The 24,524-nt window shown below is 41.7% G+C and overlaps 1 protein-coding gene across 1 annotated transcript in view; it reads left to right on the top strand.

Annotated features, from left to right (window-relative positions):
- The first annotated feature begins 3,239 nt into the window (after positions 1-3,239).
- atad2b (ATPase family AAA domain containing 2B) overlaps positions 3,240-24,524 on the top strand; it is a 117,391-nt gene continuing 96,106 nt past the window's right edge. Inside the window, exons 1-13 of the mRNA XM_084083035.1 lie at positions 3,240-3,513; positions 10,211-10,377; positions 12,504-12,535; positions 13,191-13,338; positions 16,026-16,125; positions 16,305-16,437; positions 16,845-16,994; positions 17,143-17,218; positions 20,683-20,784; positions 21,281-21,392; positions 21,577-21,692; positions 22,546-22,720; positions 24,114-24,202. Of these exons, the coding sequence (XP_083939161.1) occupies positions 3,409-3,513; positions 10,211-10,377; positions 12,504-12,535; positions 13,191-13,338; positions 16,026-16,125; positions 16,305-16,437; positions 16,845-16,994; positions 17,143-17,218; positions 20,683-20,784; positions 21,281-21,392; positions 21,577-21,692; positions 22,546-22,720; positions 24,114-24,202 (1,505 nt within the window). The 5' untranslated portion in view covers positions 3,240-3,408. The remainder of the gene's footprint in view (positions 3,514-10,210; positions 10,378-12,503; positions 12,536-13,190; positions 13,339-16,025; positions 16,126-16,304; positions 16,438-16,844; positions 16,995-17,142; positions 17,219-20,682; positions 20,785-21,280; positions 21,393-21,576; positions 21,693-22,545; positions 22,721-24,113; positions 24,203-24,524) is intronic.

Genomic DNA, 24,524 nt, shown 5'->3' with positions numbered 1-24,524 from the left:
AATTGGCGCAGCCTCCGACGTTATTCCTCCCGGCGTATCCCTCGAGTCCCGGCGGCCGCGACCCGCGACCGGCGTCGGCGCAACCACACTCTGCAATTTCCCCGGAATTGCGACGCGTCTAGTTAGTGTGGTTGCCCAACAGGGCAACCAGACTATAGTACTCTATAGCTTTCCATCTTTATTTATTTATAGATAAACTTTATTTCAAACCGCATCTCCTCCCACAGTTTTTATCCCCTAATGTTGTGCCATATATCAAAATGACCGTCTAAATCGGGAATCGTGTGCTTGTATTTTGCTAAGAGATTGGTTGAATAGTTTAATTGATATTAATTTATTAGTGCATTAAATTGCCCCATCCACTTTAATGTAAAAGTGAAAAAACTCAAATTCAAGTATTTTTTTCTCAGAAAGCGTAAGAGCTACAGTTATCAGATTGGGAGGGATAATTCATAATATTGTCCGAAATTATTGAAAAAAATATCACACCATTCGGCCTCATGGTGGCGCTATAACAGCCCCCTTTACGTTTTGGCCTGTAACTCTTGAACCGTAGGTCCGAAAATCAAAATTTCTTTTCACCTGGATTCCTTGGGTCACTACGCATCTCCCCATATAGGCCACGCCCATTTGCGTCAGGATAGATTTTTTGATATTGATTTATTTCTGCATTAAATTTCCCCATCCACTTAATGGGAATTGCAAAAACTCCCATTCAAGTATTTTTTTCTCGGAAACCGTAAGGGCTACAGTTACAAAACTTGGAGGGGAGGTTAATAGTTTTTTGAAAAATTATTAAGAAAATAATCACACCAGTCGGCCACATGGTGGCGCTATAACAGCCCCCTTTACCTTTTGGCCTATAACTCTTGAACCGTAGGTCGTAAAATCAAAATTTCTTTTTCCCTGGATTCCTTGGGTCATCTTCCCATATAGGCCACGCCCATTTGCGTCAGGATAGATTTTCCGCCATTTTGAATTTTCTTCAAAACACACTTGTTGCTCCTTTTCCTTCAATTTTTTTCCAAATCTCACACAAATCGGTACACGTGATCTATGGACCCATGCCATAAACCTATCCAAGCGGAATTTTGATAGTCCGTACCGTCCGTCCGTAAATGGCTTCCAAAGTTAGCGGGAGGGGCCCGTTTGACCAAAAATGCCATAAATCACGAACAAAACGTCCGGTCAATCCCAAATTTGAATCACATGTCGAGGGTGGTATACTAAACCAATCCCCAAAAGCATTTCTACTTTGATCCATAGGGGGCGCCACGAATGGTCGAAATGTAACCGTTTGATGCAAAAACATGATTTTTGGGGGATCAATCCTCTCAAAATGAAACGCAGGCGATCTCAGGAGTGACGTGAAGATGTAATTGGCGCAGTCTCCGACGGTATTCCTCCCGGCGTATTACTGGAGTCCCGACCGCGTCGGCGCAACCACACTCTGCAATTTCCCCGGAATTGCGACGCGTCTAGTTTCCATCTTTATAGATAAACTTTTTTCAAACCGCATCTCCTCCCACAGTTTTCATCCCCCAATGTTGTGCCATATGTCAAAATGACCGTCTAAATCGGGAATCGTGTGCTTGTATTTTGCTAAGAGATTGGTTCAATACTTTAATTGATATTAATTTATTAGTGCCATTAAATGTCCCCATCCACTTTAATGGAAAAGTGCAAAAACTCAAATTCAAGTATTTTTTTCTCAGAAACCTTAACAGCTAGAGTTATCAGATTTGGAGGGATAATTCATAATTAAGTCCCAAATTATTTAACAAAATATCACACCATTCGGCCTCATGGTGGCGCTATAACAGCCCCCTTTACGTTTTGGCCTATAACTCTTGAACCGTAGGTCCGAAAATCAAAATTTCTTTTCACCTGGATTCCTTGGGTCACTACGCATCTCCCCATATAGGCCACGCCCATTTGCGTCAGGATAGATTTTTTGATATTGATTTATTTGTGCATTAAATTTCCCCATCCACTTTAATGGTAATTGCAAAAACTCCCATTCAAGTATTTTTTTCTCGGAAACCGTACGGGCTACAGTTACAAGATTTGGAGGGGAGGTTAATAGTTTTTTGCGAAATTATTATGAAAATAATCACACCAGTCGGCCACATGGTGGCGCTATAACAGCCCACTTTACCTTTTGGCCTATAACTCTTGAACCGTAGGTCGTAAAATCAAAATTTCTTTTCACCTGGATTCCTTGGGTCCCGACGCATCTCCCCATATAGGCCTCGCCCATTTGCGTCAGGATAGATTTTCCGCCATTTTGAATTTTCTTCAAAACACACTTTTTGCTCCTTTTCCTTCAAATTTGGTTCCAAATCTCACACAAATCGGTACACGTGATCTATGGACCCATGCGATAAACCTATCCAAGCGGAATTTTGATAGTCCGTACCGTCCGTCCGTAAATGGCTTCCAAAGTTAGCGGGAGGGGCCCGTTTGACCAAAAATGCCATAAATCACGAACAAAACGTCCGGTCAATCCCAAATTTGAATCAAATGTCGAGGGTGGTATACTAAACCAATCCCCAAAAGCATTTCTACTTTGATCCATAGGGGGCGCCACGAATGCTCGAAATGTAACCGTTTGATGCAAAAACATGATTTTTGGGGGATCAATCCTCTCAAAATGAAACGCAGGCGATCTCAGGAGTGACGTGACGATGTAATTGGCGCAGTCTCCGACGGTATTCCTCCCGGCGTATTACTGGAGTCCCGACCGCGTCGGCGCAACCACACTCTGCAATTTCCCCGGAATTGCGACGCGTCTAGTTTTGTGGTTGTGCTCGCGGGTGTTACGCTCTGAAAATAGCAGAGCTACAAGCTCAACGTGTTGTGAGCATGTTGATCGGCTATTTTCAGCATGCAACTGAACTTAGTGTAAAATCAGGCATTAGGACACCATCAAGGCCTGCCAAAAAAAAGTCAACAAAATCAACTGTAAATTTACTCGACTAAAATCGTATGATATTTAGTCGACTAAAACTAAACTAAACTCATTTCAGATTACTAAAATATGACTAAACTAGATGTAATTTTATTCAAAAGACTATGACTAAAACTAAATGCTGTCAAAATTAACATAAACACCCAGATTGTCTCAGTTACATTTTCACAGCAAGAGGCGCTCATTCTGTAGTCGCAGAATTCCGATAGTGTCACCAATGTGGACGTAACACCACCTTAACTGGCGAACCCTGCTGGCTGACAGCAGAGAGAGCAGCAGACTAGCAGAGAGCGACAAGAGAAAGAGAAATGGCGGCGCCCCGATGCTACTGAGCCCCACTAAGAAGGAAAAGGAAGGCAGTGTTTGTGGAAGAAGCGGTTTGTTAGAGAGAGACTGAGTTAAAGGGGGAAAAAAAGGAATAAAAGACAAAAAAAAACATGGTGAACACAAGAAAGAGGTCGCGACCGACCAGCAGTCCCTTCATCTCTTCGAGGACCCGGTCCTCTGCGAGAATAAACGAGCCCAACTCTGAGGAACATCATGTAAGATAAGAAGCAGCTTCGTTTAGACTTAAGAGACGTTTCGCTCGACAAAAAATGGTTTCAAGATATTTGTTTTGCAGTTAAAAAAATACGCACTTTAAAAAAGAAGAAATAGGTTATTTTTGTCGAGCGGCAGGCTATAAATGAGTAAATATGAGCCGGTGGCTCCCTTTTCTTTGACACCGGGGCTACTGCTAGCTGGCTGTGGCCTTCAGGTTGTTTCATAGTGAAATATTAACAACAAACACCAGTTTTCTAGTCGTGACACCGACTGAATCTGGTAGACGGGCGATAGTTGTGTTGAATGCATTGTCATAAGCTTGGGTTTTGCATTAAAATACGTTACACTGGGCCATTCTTTGCAGACTGGTGACTCGTGGCTACTAGCTGCAAGTTGAGCTTCCTTTGTGTGTGTTTGGGTAATTTTTTGCCCCGCCTTGGTGTCTTATTGTCTATGAAAGAATGACTGCTCCACAGGGGAGGACACGGTGCGTGTTAGCTGCACCTTTTTAAAATGGGAACGTTGTTATTATTTTGCGGATGTGTAGTAAAAGGCAACGTTAAGCCAGCATTTAGGATGTTGGAGCTAGCTGACCGGCTAGGTTGTTGTGGGGGAAGGGACTGGGAGTACAGGTTCACACAGTTGGCTGGCCCACCTCCTTTATTTAGCTTTAGGAAGGTTGAACTGGATGAACTATGTTGTTATTTAATGCCCCCCACCACTGTACGTCGTGTTGTTTGACACATTGGTTGAAAAGGGTACGCAAGACAAAAGCTAAAGCCTTTATTAGATATTGCAGTGTTTATGTTGTGATCCTCTGACCTGGCTCTGTGACAGTCTTTGTCTGAAAATGTAAACAAACATTGAACTTGTCGAGGACAGGAAGCCGTGTCTGCTGTGAGACAAACAACAAGGCGGCCAAGGCCTGACATATTTTATTGCCCTATTAAGATTATTTATTTTAATCGACTTGTCGAAGTCTTTAGCTTTTAATGGTCCGTTTGGCAGAGTTTTGTGCATTGAGGTTTGAACTGGGGTTGAGGAAGTGCTTCAGAAGTTTCAGTCTTGCTGCCATGGCTTGTGTCCAGTTGAGCCAGCCTTGCTGATAACAAATAAAATATAGCCTTTGTTTATGGTAAATTTAGATTTTTGTATTTCGATATTTTCCACAATAGATGTGATTTTCCCCATATGATTTTAAAGGTTGTTTAATACATCAAGGACCGGCTAATTTTTGTTGTTTTCTTGTATATTATTGACTTGGTTGTTGCCACAATCACATCTCTAAAACAGAGAAAATAATTTAGATGGATGCATGAATTAAAGGACTAAGATGCACCTTACTAAAATTCACCTGTGCTCGTCTATCGATGTGTAATGCACCTGATGTTGTTTTTTGTCCTGTGTTGTTGCATGGAAACAGACAAACCCCTCACCAGACATCGCAGCCAGGTGTCTGTGTGACAGCAGTGTGGAGATGCTGTCATGTCAGTGGGGAAGTTAAAGCTTATAGAGTGTGAAGGACATGTAGCATCAAGGGCAAGTTGCTCACTGTTATGATTCATCAAGCAGTCTTATCTCAGGCTTCCTCTCTTCCTGCTTCCATCCTTGGAGTTGTAAAATAACACTTGCTTTTTTTTCAACCTTGAAGTCTCTTCATGTTTGGCTTGATGTCCCCATTCACATTATTGGTGAAGGTTGAATACTGACAAACCTTCCCTTTTATACTCATAGAAATGTAAATAAGTGATTGCCTTGTACGTTTTTTTGATAGGCTCTTTGTTTCAACATAACAAGTCTGGCCTAGCGGAAACTGGTATTGTGCTCTGATTGATTCGGGCCAAATTTTGTTGGATATATCTCGCCCCTTACGCTCTGTGCCCTGCATGTTACACATTATAATGTCCCCTCTTAGAAACCAGGCATGTTCTTTCATTGATGTTGGTAATAGTAAAGATTTGCCAAGAAGAATATGTCTTAAATACTGTATTTGAAACAGTGATGGCTATGGTAAAGCCTGGAGTTTTATCTGTTGCCCTTCAACTGTAGGGAATTAACAAAGGGGAGTTGCATGAGAAAGCCACGCTTTTAGTGACCGTTCATATCCATCATGTAGGGTCAAGTGAGGTTGTTGCAAGGCAGAAGAATAGATGGGTTGGTTGGTTGCCAGTGGTTACAGGACCGGAGACACGCTGTCATCTTGAAGTATATAGTCTAGACTATGTTCAGTACTCAACAATGTTCTATCTGTACTCATAACCTTTTCTAGCTGATCGCTAAATAAATATCTCCAGGTTGTGGAAACAGTATCTGTTCTGTCTCATCTTAATTTCTCACTCTTCCCCAACCAAGCACAAGTTCCCATGTCATTTGTCCCTAATCCCTATGAGATTTCTGAGCAAGGCCTGATTCATGCTTCTACCATGAGGTACCTATGGCATAGCGAGTGATTTCTATTTCTACCTTTACCTACCTTTACATTGACTTTCGTCTGTGTTGTGCATCTACAAACAAACCCCTAAAGAGATCATGTTTACATTCTCTCGACTCATATTCACTTTGTGATACATAATCAGATTGGTATAACGCTGGTGAATTTAAGCTTTGTACTGCAAATTGCTTTGATAGACTAATCGCTGCCTAATTATTTGAGCCGACTGCAAGCAATACTACAATACATGATGGCTAGATTGGCTACCTTACATGCATCACTAAGGGAAATAAAGTACCTTGTGCACACAGCTGTTAGGTTGAACTTAGGTTAGGTGATCATTGACCACACGCACTCACTGTACAATATCAGGCGTCTTGGTGTTGTCAGAACTTGTCACAGACAAATTTTCACATTGCTGCAAAAATGTATGTAAGAGTCTTGGGTCGTTCAGTCTAATAGGATTACAAAAAAAACGTTGATGCACAACTCAGGCTATGACTGAGTTCTGGTAGCGTCAGAAATGTTGTGCCATCACTGCAGCGTGGCTGGTCAAGGCAAGACTGTTGCTTACATTAAAAATAAAGGAATGACCATTGTTTGTGTACTGTTAACAGAAACGGCTAACTTTACTGGACAAAATACTGTACATTTTATAGGTTTCATGTTTTCAAGCACTGGGAATCAGTTGCTATCTGCTAGACTACAGTATGTGCAGACAGTTGTCTATTATTGATAAATGGTTGGAGAGTGGCATCCAGATGCTGAAGGGGTAAAGTACCTGCCCACCATTGTGGAGACTGGGGTTCGATTACTCTGTGGTACCTCCAACAAACACAATTTCCCCATGTTCACCTACTCCTACAGGTTCGTCAGGGTGCTTAAGTGAAAGGATTCACTTAAAAAGGCCTGTGCTCTAGGGATGTAACTGAGTCAGAATTTTCATGGTAGAACTGGGTTTGGCAGTTCAGTATGACAATTTATTTGTATGTCACAGATAAGCAAATAAAAATAAAATCCAGGGAAATATGACATGAATGACCTTAAGGTACACATTTTTAGAAATGCCTAGACCACCAACACCACCACAAAAAAAAAGGACTCCGTCAGTATTCAAATGTCATGATTGTTTTGATAGAAGGGAGATCATAGAAGGAATTTGAATTGTGCTTGAATTGTTTTTGGGGCATGGCTTTGGACAGCGGTGATAAAGGTGTTATTTTTAACCCTGATTGTCCACTGTGAAATAACTGTCAAATATTCAACCACGAAAAAAAAAGACTCAACTCAAAGATAATTTTTTCCGCTTTTCTGCCTTTTTTATTGATAGTTTTCAGTGAAGATGGACAGGAAAGAGCGAGAGAGAGACAGGCAGAAAATGTCGTTGGGAGCGGGACTCTAGCCCGCGACGCACTGTCAGGCTACATTAGAACCTAAGTGGTCGGACCGCTAGCCCAGCGATCCGGGAAACAACTCAAAGATTCTGTCACCGCCTGATGATTCAACTATTGGACTTTCAGGGTGCTACTGTGCTCCAATTTTTTGTTACAGTTTGAGAATTTAATGCTTCATCAGGTTTGAATAATAATTCAACTTCAAATTTCAAATGAAAAGTGGCAGCCGTATTAGCTCGCTAGTGCTTATTGCAAAAGGCTAATGCTGAGCAGGGGTTTGCTGATGTCAGCGGTTTCTGTATTTGCCGGTCACATTCAGTATAGTTGGAATAATTTGTCTTCCTGCTAAGTTAAGTGGGAACTGGGGAGTTTCAGACTGGAACTTCCCACCGGAGCGTTTAACAAAGTCAGCTTACGTAACTTTCTAAAATGCTGTTAAAACATTTCACTATTACTGTTGCTATATTGTTCTTGTGTTCTGACCTGGAATTATGGGTTGGAGGACCGTTAATGTGGATCTATAACCACTTAAACCCTATATACTTTGTTCACTGGGGTCTCCCAGGGGTCTGTACTTGACCCCCTCCCTTTTCCCCCTACACCAAATCTCTTTGCCCTAACCCTTTGCCTATTATTGTATTATATGTTAGCCTATTATGGCATGCCCAGAATAGGGATGCTAAGCAAAATTTCATGTGGTTAATACTTAGTGTGTCTGCTACTTACTATAGATGTGCTTAAGACCCCAAATCGTACAATCCCGTCAGGAATGCCTGTTACAATGATTACATTACATGATCGCCTAATCACAATTATTTAGATAAAAGCAATAATTTTGCATTACCGTCATAATCATTTCCATGTTGAAAAATGTTCATACATTTTCAAACATTTCCAGAAATAGCAGATATATTATACCAGCTCACATCACGATGGGACGTGTTGTGACTCTGAGCTTGTGGATTTCCACTTTTTGGTATAAAATGATTACATATGTCAGACGGTGCAATGTATATTTAAGTAATTTGTAATATCTGCCCTGTGATTTTTTTTGTTTATGAAGCCAAACATCCTCCTATAATTCGACAAAGCTCTGTGTGGGTGGTGAGCCCAAAATCTCTTCTGCCCGGTTCTCCTCAGTGGCTGGAGCAATTGATCTGAATTTGCACACATACATTCACCATTATGTGCACGGAACAGCGAAGCCCGTTTTTCGCTTTCCCCAAATGTCAGCTGTTTATTAGCGTTTTTGTGTTCGCTGGCTCCCGGGTTGCCAAATCATGTGCACATATCCCCCCACGGGTATGGTCTAGTAAATGTAATTTCTCTTTAAATGTTACAATGGTCAACGCCCAAAACACAGTTAAATTGATAATAACAATTATTTGTATGACAATTAATCGTCAAGTAAAATGACATGATCGTGACAGCCCTACCATTGGCTTAGAGTGATGCTTGCCACCTTAAAGGAGTAGTTCACCCAAGAACTTACTTATTTTCCATCAATTACACACCCCATGAAGCCTTGAATTCATGGAGATGGTTTTGTTTTTGTCGCATTCCCGAGCCAATACTTTGATAGACTGGAGGATCCAGCCCTATCCAAGGTCTTGAAGAGCGGACCCAAAGCCTTGCGCTCGGTACCAGCGCCGCTTCCTATTGCTTCACCAATCTATGTCCCCGCCTCCCCTCTCCAGGCTTTTATTGTTTAGTTTTGCTAAAAAATAAAAGCCATGACCAGCGCATCGGTGTACCCGGTATAGGAAGTGTTTCATTTCCCCAGCCAACCAGAGTGCAGTGGGCGTCGCTCGTAATGTTGTGTTGACGGGGCAGGGGCTCACGGACAGATCGGTGAACCAATGGGATCAGGCGCAATCTCTCCGCGCCTCTATACACCCGCCCCTCTATACACGAAAGCAGGAGCGTTAGTGCAGCCTATCCAAGGGGTGACTAATCGATAGCAATGCTGTGTCAACAGGTCCTTAGAATGTCTCGTTAAAATAATGTGGTTTCTTCATTGACTGTTACAATTTACATTTTAATTAATGAAATCAAAACATGTATCATGTTATGAATTCTTTAGGCAATTATTGCTTTAATATTTGATAGGAGAATGTATTATATAATATATAGATATATAATGTATGTAGTCAGTAACCGAGGATAGAGAGAGGAAAGACGTGCAACACATGAATCAAGCCTGGAATCATTGCGGCCATATGGTTGGCGTACTATCCACTCACCAACGCCAAGTGTGTGTCAAGAATCATATATGCTATATTTTTTTCCTAAGATTTTGATCTGGTATTTTATGCTGATGCGTCGGATTCAAACCTGGGTCCCCATGCTCACTAGGAGTATAATGGTCTGTGCACTAACTGGCTGAGCCACCAGGCGCCCCCGAAGAATCATACAGGAAACCAAAGCAATGGTCATGCTTTATCGGGATTGTAATCTCAAAGAATGGGTTCCCAGTTAGTCTGGATTGTAAAAATAACAATTTTATATGGCATGCCACCGGCAACTGACTTGCTAAAGTTAGTAACGTTAAGTCTGCACTCTGTAACTTTAATGGACTACCGGGGATTCGAACCCCGGTCCCCTGATCAAGTGCTGAAATGTTTACCACTGAGCCAATCGAGCACACCTGTTTGTTTGCTCAGGGGAGATATTGAATTTGTATCCTGTGGTAGTGGTCAGACCCTACCACAGGATTTACTGTTGTTAGCTCCTAATGCTATTTGTGGTGAGACACCAGTGTGCAACTAAAGGCTTTACTTGCTCGCTCAAACCGTTCCTTATAAAGTTGTGTATTTCTGCTTATCCGATTCTCTTGCTCTTCTGACTTTGTGTTATCCCTCTGTTCTACAGAAAGAACCTAGCAGTGATGTGAGCAGTTCCAGCAGTCCACGGTTAACCCCCGCCACCAAGAGGACCCGTAGACAGGTTAACTCCACCCCCAGCTCTAGTGACACTTCCCCCTCTCCTCAGACCAAAGCCCAGAGGGTCAGCTGGGACATTCCCACCTACCGTACCAGGTAAGACAGCGCAACTTTTACATCACCGCACACGCAGCACACACCGTGAGATGTCTGCCGTCTTTTTTGTCATCCCAGATGAAATTTCCACTTCATAACATAAACATGGCAAAATGATTTGAAGTGTCTTGGGTCGGTAGTGTGACAGGGTCAAGAACGGCCATCTGTGATCCCATCCACGCCATGATGGAATTCTGGCAATGTCAGAAATGTTTGGCCATGTTCGTGTTCTGGTGCTCCAATTCAATGAGAGACTGTTATATAATGGGGATGGGCATTATCTTTTTCTCTTTTTAAACATTTTGAGAACCAATCATTTTTTTTACCCCTTTTCTCCCCAATGTTAGACGTTATGTCAATTACTTCCTCCCCACACACATTTCTGTGTTGTATCCTACTGACGCACATGCCAGTGAGGAGCCCCCACCGGGAGGATGTAGGGCCTTCCTCCTACTCCTCCTGCCCAACACTCCCTGCTGACAGGTGCTGCCCTAGCTTGTATGAGTACGTACCTTGACCAATATCACCGTCCCCGCCCGGCTTCCCTCCCCCGAACACAGGCCAATTGTGTTTGCATAGACGCCTGACAAAGGCGCCTGACAAAGTTCGAATCCACCACGTGGATTTGAACCCGCAACCTCCATGGTGGTGGGCAGGGACTTTACCCGACCGCCTTAGGAATGGGCATTTCAAGCAAAAATACTATTCTCTGGAAACCATCCTTCCAGCTCAAAAAGTGCTTGTGCGAGTTTCACATTTCAGTCAATATCACAACAAACTTTAGTGTTTTATTGCTATTCCAACCATGCACAAGACTGTGATTCTGTATCTGCTGCTATTTTTAACCGTGTTGCACAGTGTGTATATTTGACATGGCTCGTATTATATATTATTTTCCTTGTTTCTTTCTCTATTCTTTACCCCTTTCTTGAAACTGCTAATGTTTGTATGACAACAAAATTCACCCACTCTTTTAAACCCGTTATGTGACATTAACGTTTAACCTGAATCTGATCTCAGCTAAAGCTATAATGATTCAGATAATCATTTTGAACATGTCTAGAATTTAGACTCTAAATTCTGAACATACCCGAGTAATGGCAATCTGACAGGGTTCAGCATGAAAACGAGTGCAGTCTGTTCCTATAAGTCCTGCTGTTGAAAACATCCTCTGTGATGGCACAGATCTTCTTGTTAAATGCCACTTTTAGGTGCATTACCGCCACCTTTTGGTAACATGTTACTACCACCAGGCGCTACTGAAAACGAGGGAAAATATATTTTTTAAGACAAGACAACAGTTGCATAATCTATTAGATTATTTATAATATAATGCCTATTTGAAAATGTGAAAACGATGACCCATCCCTATCTCTATGTACAGACTGTTAAGTGATGAAATGGAGATATTATCAGCTCCCTGATTAGATACGTACATGCATGCCATGTAAGCGATTCCCACCACAGTTGAGCTCGGGAGTGCTCGTTTTGGCACATTGCATTATGTGCAAGGTTATACATGAAATGCATGACTTTTTGAATCACTTGCAACAACAATGCAGGTGTGCCAACAGCGAGGCTCGTGAGTTACGCCCGACCTGTGAACGCGTGGTTAGCACCTTCCCTTGTTGCACAAATTGCCCTATTCAACTGCACTTTAAGAACACCTGTTGCTGCTTTATTTAATCTCGCATCAGAGCGGCATGTTGTATACCTGCATATGATGCAAATTTTCCTCAAAAAGGACATGCAAACAGCGGCATACAGTGCTTATGTTCTAAATATCATGTACATACTTGCTACTACTACACACGCTACCTGTATATTATGATATATATATATATATATATATATATATATATATCTTTGATTATTTGACCTGTTCTTTTTCTTCTCACCTCTTGCTGTACCCTACATCTATTCTCTTCTCACGGAAACTACAAATGATGGGCCTCACTCTATTAAAAAAAACAAAAAACACTTCTATACCTATAAAGTGAAAATAAAGATGATTCTGATTCTGATAATGCATTAGGACCCTGTCTCTGTCAAGGTAATATGAGACTCACACTGCGTGTTCACACTTGATATACTGTTTACATCATGTCTGTCTGTTTTCTCTACAGGTTGTCCTCGCGCACAATGCAAAATGGCCACGGTAATGATACTGTTTTCTTTACACATCTACATGTACCGTTTTCATTAGGGCTAGGTGATATGGAAAATTCACTCAAATTCACAAATTTCACAATTCTTTTGACCAAATAACTATATTGTGACAATAATATTGAATTGTGACTATAATACCAATCTTCTTAGCCGATCTCCAAGCTCACTTTTAATAATAAGTACATTAAATTAAAATAGGGCTTAAGTGGTTAAAACAAGGAAAATAACAATATCCAAAATCCCAGGCGATCTCTAGTGTATACAATATATTTCCCAGCCCTAGTATTCATGCAGTGACGATGATGCATTTTGTGACTATTTAGTAGTACACTGTCTGGGAATTCAAAAATATGTTTTATAGAAATTTTAAAATATATTTTCGTGAACGGAAATGACAAACAGATGACAGCTTCCTTTTTCGGCTTTCGGGATATAGCATTCGGAGATTGCGGCATAGTTGCCTGGCTACGCGAGACTACATGATGTTACCCCCTCTTGTCTCTCGTCTGTGCTGTCTGTAAAGCATACATGCCTTCAAAATAATCCTTAATAATAAAATAGAATATGGTGTGCTTAGAACAGCATTGGGACAGATGTCTGATCCCCGTTCTGAGATCTGATCTGAAATTCTGTTGATACTGCAGCCCACATGAGTCACCGGGATGAAACGTCAGGAAGAAGCGATCACTCTCACATGAATGGGCATGTGGAACCCAAGAGGGGCTGCCGAGTGAGGAAGAGCCAGTTTGAACACCTCAATCAGAGCCTGCTGTTTGACCAGCTGGTCAACAGGTAGGTTGAAACGAGGGCTACACACAGGGAATCGGGGATAAAAGCAATGTTATAAATATTTGAATTCATAAGCAAGCTAAAGCAGCTTCTTGAAGCTGTCCTCATGGGTACAGTACTGTATATTTAGCTTTGGATATTTCTTTGCAGCAGCTTGTCAGTTTCTATCATATGGGGCTTGGTTTGCAGTGCACTTGTTCTTACTTCTTATTTCTCGCAACCTTGTCTGTATACATTACTATTACGGGACTGTTTTGCCTTGCGTGATGTGTTTTGATCAATTGGATGTGTTGCCCTATGTCAGGGGTCGGCAAGTAAGGTTGGCCTCGGGGCAATCTTTTTGTATGCCAATGTATGGCCATGTTGGCCCAAAACACAATCAATGGCTAATTTAGGACCTGGAACTTTCAACAAACCACCTTTTATTTACAATAATAACTATATTGATATAAAAGGTAATAAATAAAGATGTATGTGGTATAACAATTGATAGAAATGCATGTGGAATCAAATGTTACAGGCGCATACAGAAATGCTTGTATAATCATTTTGTGCAGGCTTCATCCTTGAATGTGGCACATTTTATCTGGAGACAGAGAGTCGTACTCCTTTTCGAACAAGAGCTCTCATGGTTCAAGGTCTCTTAGAACAGAGAGAAACAATGTATAATTTAAGGCATGTGAAACAGTTTTTTTTTTTTTTTTAACATGAGAAGTTTTTCACCCATAAGTCTCAAAAGGAAAGTTGGCAATGAAAATATAACATTCAAAGAATGGAAAATATCACTATTTGTTCATCCTACCCGATTTCATCAATGCAAAGCTATTGCTGTCCATATCCTACCTGGACTGTCAGTCAGCTATTGTAATTGATTTACAAAATAATTTGCCGGGACAGATATTCTCGCCTGTTGCCTACCACTGCCCAATGTTGTCGCAACAACTGTGCAATATTTACACATATAATTATTTTGTTACCAAGCCATTTCTGTTTACTGTAAGAACAATTATTTTCCCAAAAGCACTCATTCTTAGAGTAAAAAAACACATCAGCTTAACATCAGCTGAAATTCAAATGTCCCTGACTGTAGAATAAAATTAAGGTGCACTTGATTTCTTTTGGCAGACATTAATTGCCTTAGATTTGGACATAACAAATGAGACGAGAAATACCAGGCACTCGCCCTCCAGAATTATTTGTTCCCCAAAGTATTTAAATTTGGCTTCTAATTCGGCACTTCCTGTCCCCTTTCTCTCTAAAACAAGGGTGTCAAACTCATTTTAGGTTTTATGCACCAACTTGCTACTACAGTTTTTGGTGCAGTAGGTTGTTCAACCTGCTCTCATGTGTGTCAGTCTCTGCTATAACTACAAAGTGTTTCCCTTCACGAACATTGTTTCTTATTACAGGTTTTGTTGGAAGCATTACTTTTACTATCGCTATTAACCACCTTTTTGCCTCTACACCAAATCTCTTCGCCGAAAACAGCAGATGTACAAGCTTAGAACATGTTGCAATGAGATGCATTGTGAGCTTGTAGATGGTGTTTTCGGCAAATGATCCACCAAGAATAAGGATGCTAGGGTTCAAGTCGAAGGCTACAAGATGATGTGAGATTTACAAGTGATGAGAGGTTTTAATTTAGCGTGATTGTGTTGGGAGTCCAAGGTATTGATAGAATGAGTCCACTCCGAACACTCTCAAATGCATATTTCGAAGGTGAGTTACACTGAACTTTAGTTGGTTTCATTTGGAGTTCCTCCTGCACATCTGATGCTGTGTTAGCGACTACAAGAGAAAGAGTGTGAATTCCTTCTCGAGCTGAGTGTACCCATCTATGTTGTAATTATTCCCATGAGTGACATGCACAGACTGCATAGAGGGAAAATTAGTGGCGTTGCTTTGGGATAGTTGCATGTCCCACACGCCTAATTTAATTTAAGAGGCCTGAATGATGTAGTATTCCGTAACAAGTTTATTGTGGCCTTGCATGTTAACATTAAGCACATTTCAGTGTTCTGTTAAAATATTCGCACATCCACTTTGCTCAGATGCTGGTGAGTTGGACAGTGACAAATGAAACAATCATGAACAAAAATTCATGAACAAAAATCCCGCACACTGCTCTTGCTCAGCAGCTTCAGTTTTCAAGCATTGATGTTTCAGTCCCTCTGGACCTTCATCAAGAGTGTTCTGTTATATCCATCAAAAAAGTTAGATCATCAGCCGGTGTGGGTATTCCGATTCTGGCATTCTTCTCATTTGTGAACGGTCCAATTTCCGCACGTGAATGAAAAACGGAAACAAACATTTGAGCACAGCTCCTCTGAACCAGCAGTCGTCAATGTGATATGCTATGTTCAATTTTACTCTCTGACAAAAGAGTGTTAAATTGCCGATGGTTGAGTCCCATGGCTCTAATAGGGTGCAGGGTGCTTATGCACAGCGGGTGGTTAACTGCAGTCTACTGTTTTCTAAGTACACACAACAAGCTGTCGGCGCAGCCGGCGGCACAGACATGCAAGAAGGGAGAGAGAGCGGCAGAAGAGGCTGCCGTACTACACAGATATAAATTATAATAAATCAATCATGTATACAAGGAAAGGAAGGTGATTATGCAGAGTATGTGCCCTTTGCTTGTCCCAGTTGTGTGACTGGGTCTTGCGTTTTGTGTTATGTTGTGTGTGTAGCACGGCAGAGGCAGTCCTCCAGGAGATGGACAACATCAGCAGCATCAGACAGAACCGGGAGGTGGAAAGGCTTCGGATGTGGACTGGAGATACAGAGGAGGTGAGTGCGTTCTACAACTATGATAGGCTGCACCTTCCCAGACCAGGCGGTACCCCCAGTGTCCTGTTGCAGAATATGAAAACCATGTCCCTGGAAACTGTGGAGTTTGGTCTCAGAATGACGAATGGGGAAGGTGCGAAAAATGAGCGTGACCCGAAAGCCGTTCTCTCCCTTTTTAGGAAAACAACATGGACATGTATTCCCGGGTGAAACGCAGGAAGTCCTTGCGGCGGAACACGTTCACCTTGCCGACGCACCACAAAGCCACGAGCAAGCCGGAGCAGGAGCCAGAGGAAGAAGAGGGTACGGAAGGTAAATCACCCTCCGTGTGTGCTGCTTCTGAAATGTGTTATTTTAAACAAAATGTTCCAGTCCCAATTTCAATCCAATCATTTTTCAAAAGTTTGGTGTTGCATGACGTCTTTTGTTACTTTGTTTGCATTTGTTTACTTTTGTAAAGCACTTTGTAACTTTTTTAGAGGGCTATACAAATAATGTTTATTTTTATGAAATAGAATGTAGGAGCTGGGGGATGGAAGAGTTATAAATAACCCATGCTTAATCATAATTTTCCCAAACTAATTTCTTTATTTGAGATCACTCAAATAACCTTCCACCTGTATTCTAAAATGCAAACTGTAAACTAGAGAACTAGAGAAGAACTCAGCATTTGGATGGTCCAATTCCTGCCTCATCTGAAAGTTATGTCTGTTGTTCAGAATCCCACGGTGAGGAAGAGGAAGAGGAGGAGGAGGAGGAGGATGATGAAGATGAAGGAGATGAACCGGAAGAGCCAGGAGAGGAGGATGACCGTCCGTACAACCTGAGGCAACGCAAGACCGTGCAGAGATATGAGGCGCCCCCTATTGGTACAATCCCGCTTAACAGCATTCACTCTTTAACTTGCTTTTGGGTTTGGTTGTGACTGGCCTCTGTTTATGCATTTCACCTGAACCACATTTATTTCGTTTTGGAGACTTTGTGTCCGATGCTCTCCCTCTGTGTTTGCCCCCTCAGAGCCTGTAAACAGAAAACAGAGCAATCCATCACTGTTTGACACCCACAGATCCCCGGCAAGGAGAAGCCATATAAGGTCAGTAGAAGGACTTTTGTGAAAATGTGCAGCCATATTAGATCCTAAACAAAGTTCTGTATCCCATTATGCACTCTGAAACGCTTTACATCATCTACCAGGGCTCCAGACTGCAACCAAAGTGCTCACATATGCAACCATTTTTCTAATAGTGTGTGGGTTCAAATTTAATGTGCGAGTGCATGGGATTCACGTTCTCCAAAGTCGAGGCCACAACTCTGTCTCTGTGCCCCGCACCTTATGCATAACAACCATCAATCATCCTTTTGTGGTCGGGAAAGTTGCAGAATACCTTACTCTCACCAAGCCTACTGCCCAACCAGCAGTCTCACATGCACTTTAAAAGTGACAGACAATAAGCAGAACATGCAAAAAGTATGTCTAAATTCCGACTGCAGCAGACTATGATGGCAGCAGATGTTTTTGTTTTTGGTGCCAATTAAAGAAGTTTCAATGGCGACTGTGCCATCAATTAGCGTCTGCCCGAAAATTGGTCGGATAATGTGCATTGTGTATTGCAGCATCGGTGGTAGTAGCCAGGCATTAACGAGGCCTGATCACTGGATTCGGTATGTTTAATTGGCGGCGGGATGTGTTGGGAGGGGGGGGGGCATTTCACTCGCATTTGCCTAGTGCGAACCAGAAAAAATATTTGGATGGCATGCATAGAGAGAGGGAGAGAGAGACAGACGGAAAGAGACAGATTTATTGAAGCAGAGAGTGTGTCTGTGAGGGAGAGAGAGAGAGAGAGAGAGACTTGCAGGCACTTCACCGATGCAATTATTTTATGGAAAGCACTCTCTTCTGGTTAAAGAATGTCGCAATTGATAAGATGACAGACATATTTTTATGTGTAATGGTTGCTCCTGCAGCGAGTTTGGTGCGATAGAAAGAGAGAGAGATAACTGAAACACCGGCACTTTACGGTCGCAATTATTTTATGGAACATTCTCACTTCTGGCAAAATAATGTCACGTTTAATGTCAAATTTTTAAGACGAACAAAACTCACTTGTAAAACCCTGCGAGTTGCAGGAATGTGTTCAACAGCTGAAAGAGCTGCATTCATTACAGCATCAGTCACACTTTTGCAAGGAGTAGGCTGTAATGTTATAACGTTATTCATTTCAGTACGGTAGTTTTATTTCCTCTCATGCAGGCGCAGAACAGTGCCATAAGCGAATCTTTCGGTGTTTGGAGCTGACCTCACCCGATCTGATTTGATCCCAACATTGTCAGATGTCAGGACAAGGCAGTTTGGTCTTTAGACACCTTTTAGACTCTTTCACATAATATGAACTCTGAACAATGTACAGGGAATCAGTTTGAAGGTGTGGTATCTGAGTAGACGCCTGTGTTAGCTCACTCCTAACAGAGTGCGGGAGAAATGTGAGTTTGACATGCAGTCTCTCATTGATGCACCCATACACAACAAACCACCATCAGGACTGTGGAAGTAAATGACAATCAAACCATTGAATTTGACGAATTTGTAAGTGTATTTTATATGCTCGAATGTTACTTCATAATAAGGCTGCAAGAATAGAAATGAAGAGTGTTCATCTGAAACTTACAACCACTAATAACTATATGATAAAGGGTTCAAACTTACGTGAACAATAGCAGAACAATGTTAAAATACCAATGACGCATCTTTCCCACCGAATGTTCACAATAAGCTACAACCTCATTTTCATCTAAATGAGCCGTCCTTCAAGCTGGACAAATAACATTGGTCTCTATGTTCAATTGGCTTTGAGCAAATGCGCAGGGAAAGATCTGAAATGAAAATGAGGTTGTATCTCATTGTCTACTATTCTATGGTTGGTAAGAGTTTGTGTTTGAACAATGTTTCACTTATGAACTATTGGTACGGTTCATTTATATACCACCATCATCCAAAAGCGCTTTATGTTGTGCATTACATTCACCCATTCACACAAACATTCACACACAGATGGCAGGGAAACCATTCAAGGCACCAACCTGCTCATCGGAAACAGTTAGGGTTTCAGTGTCTTGCTCAAGGACACTGGGGGAGCCGGGGATGAAACTGAGAACCTTCCGATTCCGAAGCGGCCGCTCTAGCTCCTGAGCCGCTCAGGAGTGGCTTAGGACAGTGCTTCTGAAACCTTTTCATGCCAGGGACCCCTAAATTGACATAGATTTGGCCGTGGACCCCGAGCTGAAAATGTTTTGTGCTGTACCCAGAAGCGAAGATTTGAATTAAAAACGTTTGCTTAAAAAAATACATATGCAAAGATTTGCACACATTTTCCAAAATAGCAGATCTACAAGCTCATTGCGCGGCACGAAGTGATGCGCTATGAGGTTGTATATCTACTATCTTTAAATAGCAAAAGTATAAAATATGGTTTAAATGATTTTGATGCTATGTTAACTACTTTAGCTGGGGACCCCCTTGAACCCCCTGAAACCCCCCCAAGGACCCCTTGGGGGAGGGGGGGGGGACCAATGGCTTAGAAGGTCACAGAAGTTAACAGAAGTTCTAATCTGTGAATATTTCCAACTGCTTAGACCACTGTTGGTATATATATATAACTCTTGCTTCAAGCTCCTTGTGGAGGCTCCTCTCCTGACAATAGAAATGTCTTACGCCCATTCGCTCAATCATGTAAATTAGCCGGAAAATTACTGGGTCCATTCACACATTGAGCTGTTTTATGCCGAATCGAACTTTACACTGACTTAACTCAAGGGAGCTGGAAGCGTCAAGTCCGTTGCATGTCATATCCTACTCAATCTGGGAACCCATCGCCAAATGAAAAGGAAAAACAGCGCCCTCAGCTGTTTTTTACTATCTCACTTGGCTCTGGGAGGAAGTCGACGTAGCACACGTACGCAAGGAAACCGGGGTTTTGGTCTGCCTTCAGCCTTTCACTTCCGGTGGTGCGACTATGTTTTCATTCCCACTAACAATATTTCTACACGGAACACTAACACCACTTCTCCTAGAGAACATGGATCGTTTTGGTTATAAGCCCACTTGTTTCTATGATGCAAGAGCATGTTAAAATGTGAATATCTTTCCGTGGTTTTGTCTGCTCCGAGGACGCTATTGTTAAATGAGTTTCGGTTTGTTTCTAGTGGGGAAGGATCGGCAGACACGTAAATCCCGCCCACTACATTTGATTGGGTAAAGCGCGGCCTGCTTCCTGATCTGAAGGCACGCCCACTTGTAGGCCAGTGGGTACGCGATATGACGAACCCCCCGACAGATTCAAACGCAGAGCAGAATCTGTTCTTGAGAGATTATATCCTACTAAGTTGGTCTAAGTCGGACATTTGCATTCTCAATGGATAATGTCTAGATAACGTCAAGATTGCTGTACATGTGTGAATCTAGTCTGGCTAATACTCTCCTCTTCTCCTGTTTTAAGTGTATATGAGATTCCTTTCATCTCTGTGACGCATAGTGCTGTTTCTCACACCTCTAATGTCCAGGGTGAAGAAACACGCCATCCACAGCAGTGACACCACCTCATCATCTGATGAAGAACGCTTTGAGAGGAGAAAGGGCAAGAGCATGACCCGGGCTAGGAACAGGTGACAGCATCTGTCTTCTTATCTCTCTTCTCTTGAGCTCAGTGAAACAGTCAGTTGCTGTTTATTTAATATCTTTATCTGGACTTGGGATGTTGCGATTATGTGGTCAGCGATTCGGTCTCCTAGCAAAGCATCGCCATTATAGAGATTTTCTATTGTGAGAAAACAGTGAGAAACTAGTTTACTAACATGGAAACTAAATTATGTGCTTCTTGACTTTACACATGTATTTGTTTAATTGTATTAATTTAAGTTAAGTGTGTTTTTGTTTTTTGCACATCATTTAAATATCCTTTTTAGAGTGTAGCTGTAGGGGGGTGACTGGACCAAAGGCCCTTATTTTGTTTATGAAATTCTTCCGCTTTTTATTTATAGAAAGAAATTGAGAGCAGAGAGGGGTTTTAAGCTGGTATTGAACTGAGGACATTGCAATGTGGTTATATGGTTGACTCATTATCCCCTACAACCTACATAACAATATTCTGTTATTGATCAGGTGTTTGCCCATGAACCTGTGTGCAGAGGACCTGGCGAGCGGCGTACTGCGCGATCGAGCCAAAGTTGGCGCCAGTTTGGCCGATGTGGACCCCATGAACGTTGATAGTTCAGTGAGTGCATGTATAAAACAATACCAGATTACATCACAGGTCATAACAGTAGCAGTCAGACGGCACAGATTAAGTAGTGTAACATAATACAAATTCATATGATATCTTAACAAAAAAGTGTGTATGTTTGTGTGTGTGTGTGTGTGTGTGTGTGTGTGCATGTGCATGTGTGCTCTCTCCCCAGGTGCGGTTTGACAGTGTGGGAGGCCTCAGTAACCACATCCAGTCCCTGAAGGAAATGGTCGTGTTCCCTTTGCTTTACCCAGAAGTCTTTGAGAAGTTCAAGATCCAGCCTCCCAGGTGAGAAGAGTTAACATGAGACGCTAGTTGCTGGCGCTGTCAAATATTTGGCTTTTTAAAACCGTTCCATGTTTTCTGACAAAAGTCTAGGCAGAATGGAATGTTTAAGGCTAAGTACATTTAGACCTAAAATGAATTTGACTTCGAAGTTAAGAAACATAGAACTATACATCGAATACAGAACTACAAAATCTGGTATACAATATGTGTTAGGAAATAACATGAGTTGATAAGAGATATCCTGGTATGTCTCAAATCAATATAACACACAGCACCATTGCCGCATACTGTACATCAGGCTGCTATAACGATGTTGAGAGTACAGAGTTTGCTGTAGCCTAGCTCTCAGCTATCTCCCTCAGAGGCAGTTACTGCTCTGAATGCATCCCATCAACAATACCCAAGCTATTACTTTCGAGCTGGGAGCAAATTGGTTTTCTTTTGTTAAGATTTCATTTCAACCTCGATTTTGGTTTAGGAACAACATCAGGCTTAATATTCGGTTATACTCAACCACGAGGCAAGTACCATGGCCATTAACCCATTCAGTCCGGGGACGCATCTCTGTCTTTTAGATTTTTTTGGCTATTAAAAAATAGCAGATATACAAGCTCGGTGCCGAGCTATGAGCTTGAATATCAGCTATTTTTTTGTAATCGTGCAAATGTGTGCAAATCTTTGAATATATATATTTTTTTGGTCTGTAATCCTAATTTCAACGTTTCCTTTTTTGAAGTACAATTTACTGACATAATAAGACAAGTAATGTGATGCTTTGTGATCGTCCAAAAACGAACAAAGGTGAGAGGAGTGCAGACGTCTAAATTTCCCTTCTCTTTCTTTCTCCCCCCAGAGGATGCTTGTTCTTTGGCCCCCCGGGGACAGGAAAGACCCTGGTAGCGCGGGCGCTAGCCAATGAGTGCAGCCAAGGAGACAGGAAGGTGTCCTTCTTCATGAGGAAAGGAGCCGACTGTCTCAGCAAGTGGGTCGGTGAATCAGAACGGCAGCTACGCCTCCTCTTTGACCAGGTGAGTCGGTGGTCAGAGGTCATATTAGCTTTTAATTGGATACTGATGCCTGCCCAGATTTCGTAATGTGCTTGAAATGTATCTGTCTCTTATTGATCTGAATACATTTAATAGGTGTTTGCAAATGTGTTTTGGCAGTCCATTGCCCCTATATAATATTAACTAGACAAATAAGCAGCAGTATGTATGTTTACCCATGGTGCTGGTTGGTGGCCCAACTGCAAAACATGCCAGATAGAAACAAAAGAATAATGTATCACCCGGATAGGGACTTGAACCCTAGACTCTGAGATTAAAACTCTCATGCTCCACCCACTGAGCTATCCGGGCTCTGATGTCGCCTCACGTCCGCTGGCTATATATCCTTACTAGAGGTTTGTCCGCCTGCCCATCGTCCGTCCGCCTGCCCATCCTCCCTTAAGGCAATTTTAATATAGGAAGATGTGTTGAAATATTGGGCCTTAAATGTACTGTAATGAAGTCGGGGAAAGAATTTTAATTATGTAGTTATCCCCTAATTTGTAAAGTAAATGTACATATAAATGAAATGAAATGTAAAAGCAATAAGACAAATAAAGACAATAAAACATGCTCGCCCCCATTTGTTTTTGCGGACCAGCCGTTCTTGTATTCTTGAATTTGTTTTACTGAGGAAAGGTTAGAAATAAGTTTAGGGTTAGCCATAGTTTTACTGAGGTTAAGTTTAGGAATAAGTTTAGGTTTTGGCACCGTTTTACTTAGGTTACGTTTTAGGAATAAGGTTAGGTTAGGTTAGGCATAGTTTACTGAGGTTACGTTTATGAATACCAGGTGAATACCGGCGGATTTGCCCCGGGGTGACTGTGTTTTGGGTTGAGCGTTTTGATTTCGCACTGCCTACAGGGTACAATATGGGGAAAATTGGCAAACGTTTTGTGATTATTAGAAGTGGAGACACATGTGAAGGTGGAAAAGTAGATGGTTGCCAAGCCAGAGCCATGAGAGATTTTTGTAGCAAGTTGGGAGAGAATTGGACAACTGCTTGGCTCTGATCTAGTAGTCCGCAGAAATACAGGCTGGCCGGACCGGGTTTCAATTAGGTGGCAAGATATAATAATAATAAACTTTTATGTATCACTTTTCTTAACAAGGTTACAAAGGGCTTCACAGAAAAAGAAGAAGAAAAAACACTAATAAATGTGGCCGCTAGTGGAAGAGAAGAGAAAGGCTGCACTTTTGCATATCCACAATTACACCTTGTGGACAATCTGGGGCGTTTTCGATCTTCAGACTTTGTGATACAGAGACCGTTGATGTGGAGAACATGGAGAAAAAAACAGAGTGGATTGTACTTTTAACTATATGACCGTGTAGTGAGACTGTGGTTTGAGTTTTTTTTGTTTTGTTTCATCAGGCGTACCTGATGAGGCCATCCATTATTTTCTTTGATGAGATTGACGGTTTGGCTCCGGTTCGCTCCAGCAGGCAGGACCAGATACACAGGTATGGCTAATCTCACCATAACTATTCACCCATCCAGCCACACCTCACTCCCTACCTCTTTCTATATCTTTTCCGCGAAAGAGGAAGCAAAATAAAGCTTCTCATCTCTTTAGTCATTACACAAACTGTTGTGTAACATATTGTGTTACGTTATGTTTTTCTGTTGCTTCTGTTAAGGATCTATTACAATAGTTTATATACATTATTATTAGTAGTGGTATTAGTAATGTTTTTTGTTATTTAGATGGAACTACGGGTGCAACAGTTAATCAAACTAATACATTTAATGTATATATATAAAAACAAGCTCACAATGCGTCAC

Source organism: Gymnoscopelus microlampas (assembly GCF_963454915.1).
Source record: "Gymnoscopelus microlampas genome assembly, chromosome: 16".
NCBI lineage: Eukaryota > Metazoa > Chordata > Actinopteri > Myctophiformes > Myctophidae > Gymnoscopelus > Gymnoscopelus microlampas.
Note: the sequence above shows the minus strand (reverse complement) of the source record. Positions and strands in the feature narration are given on the sequence as shown.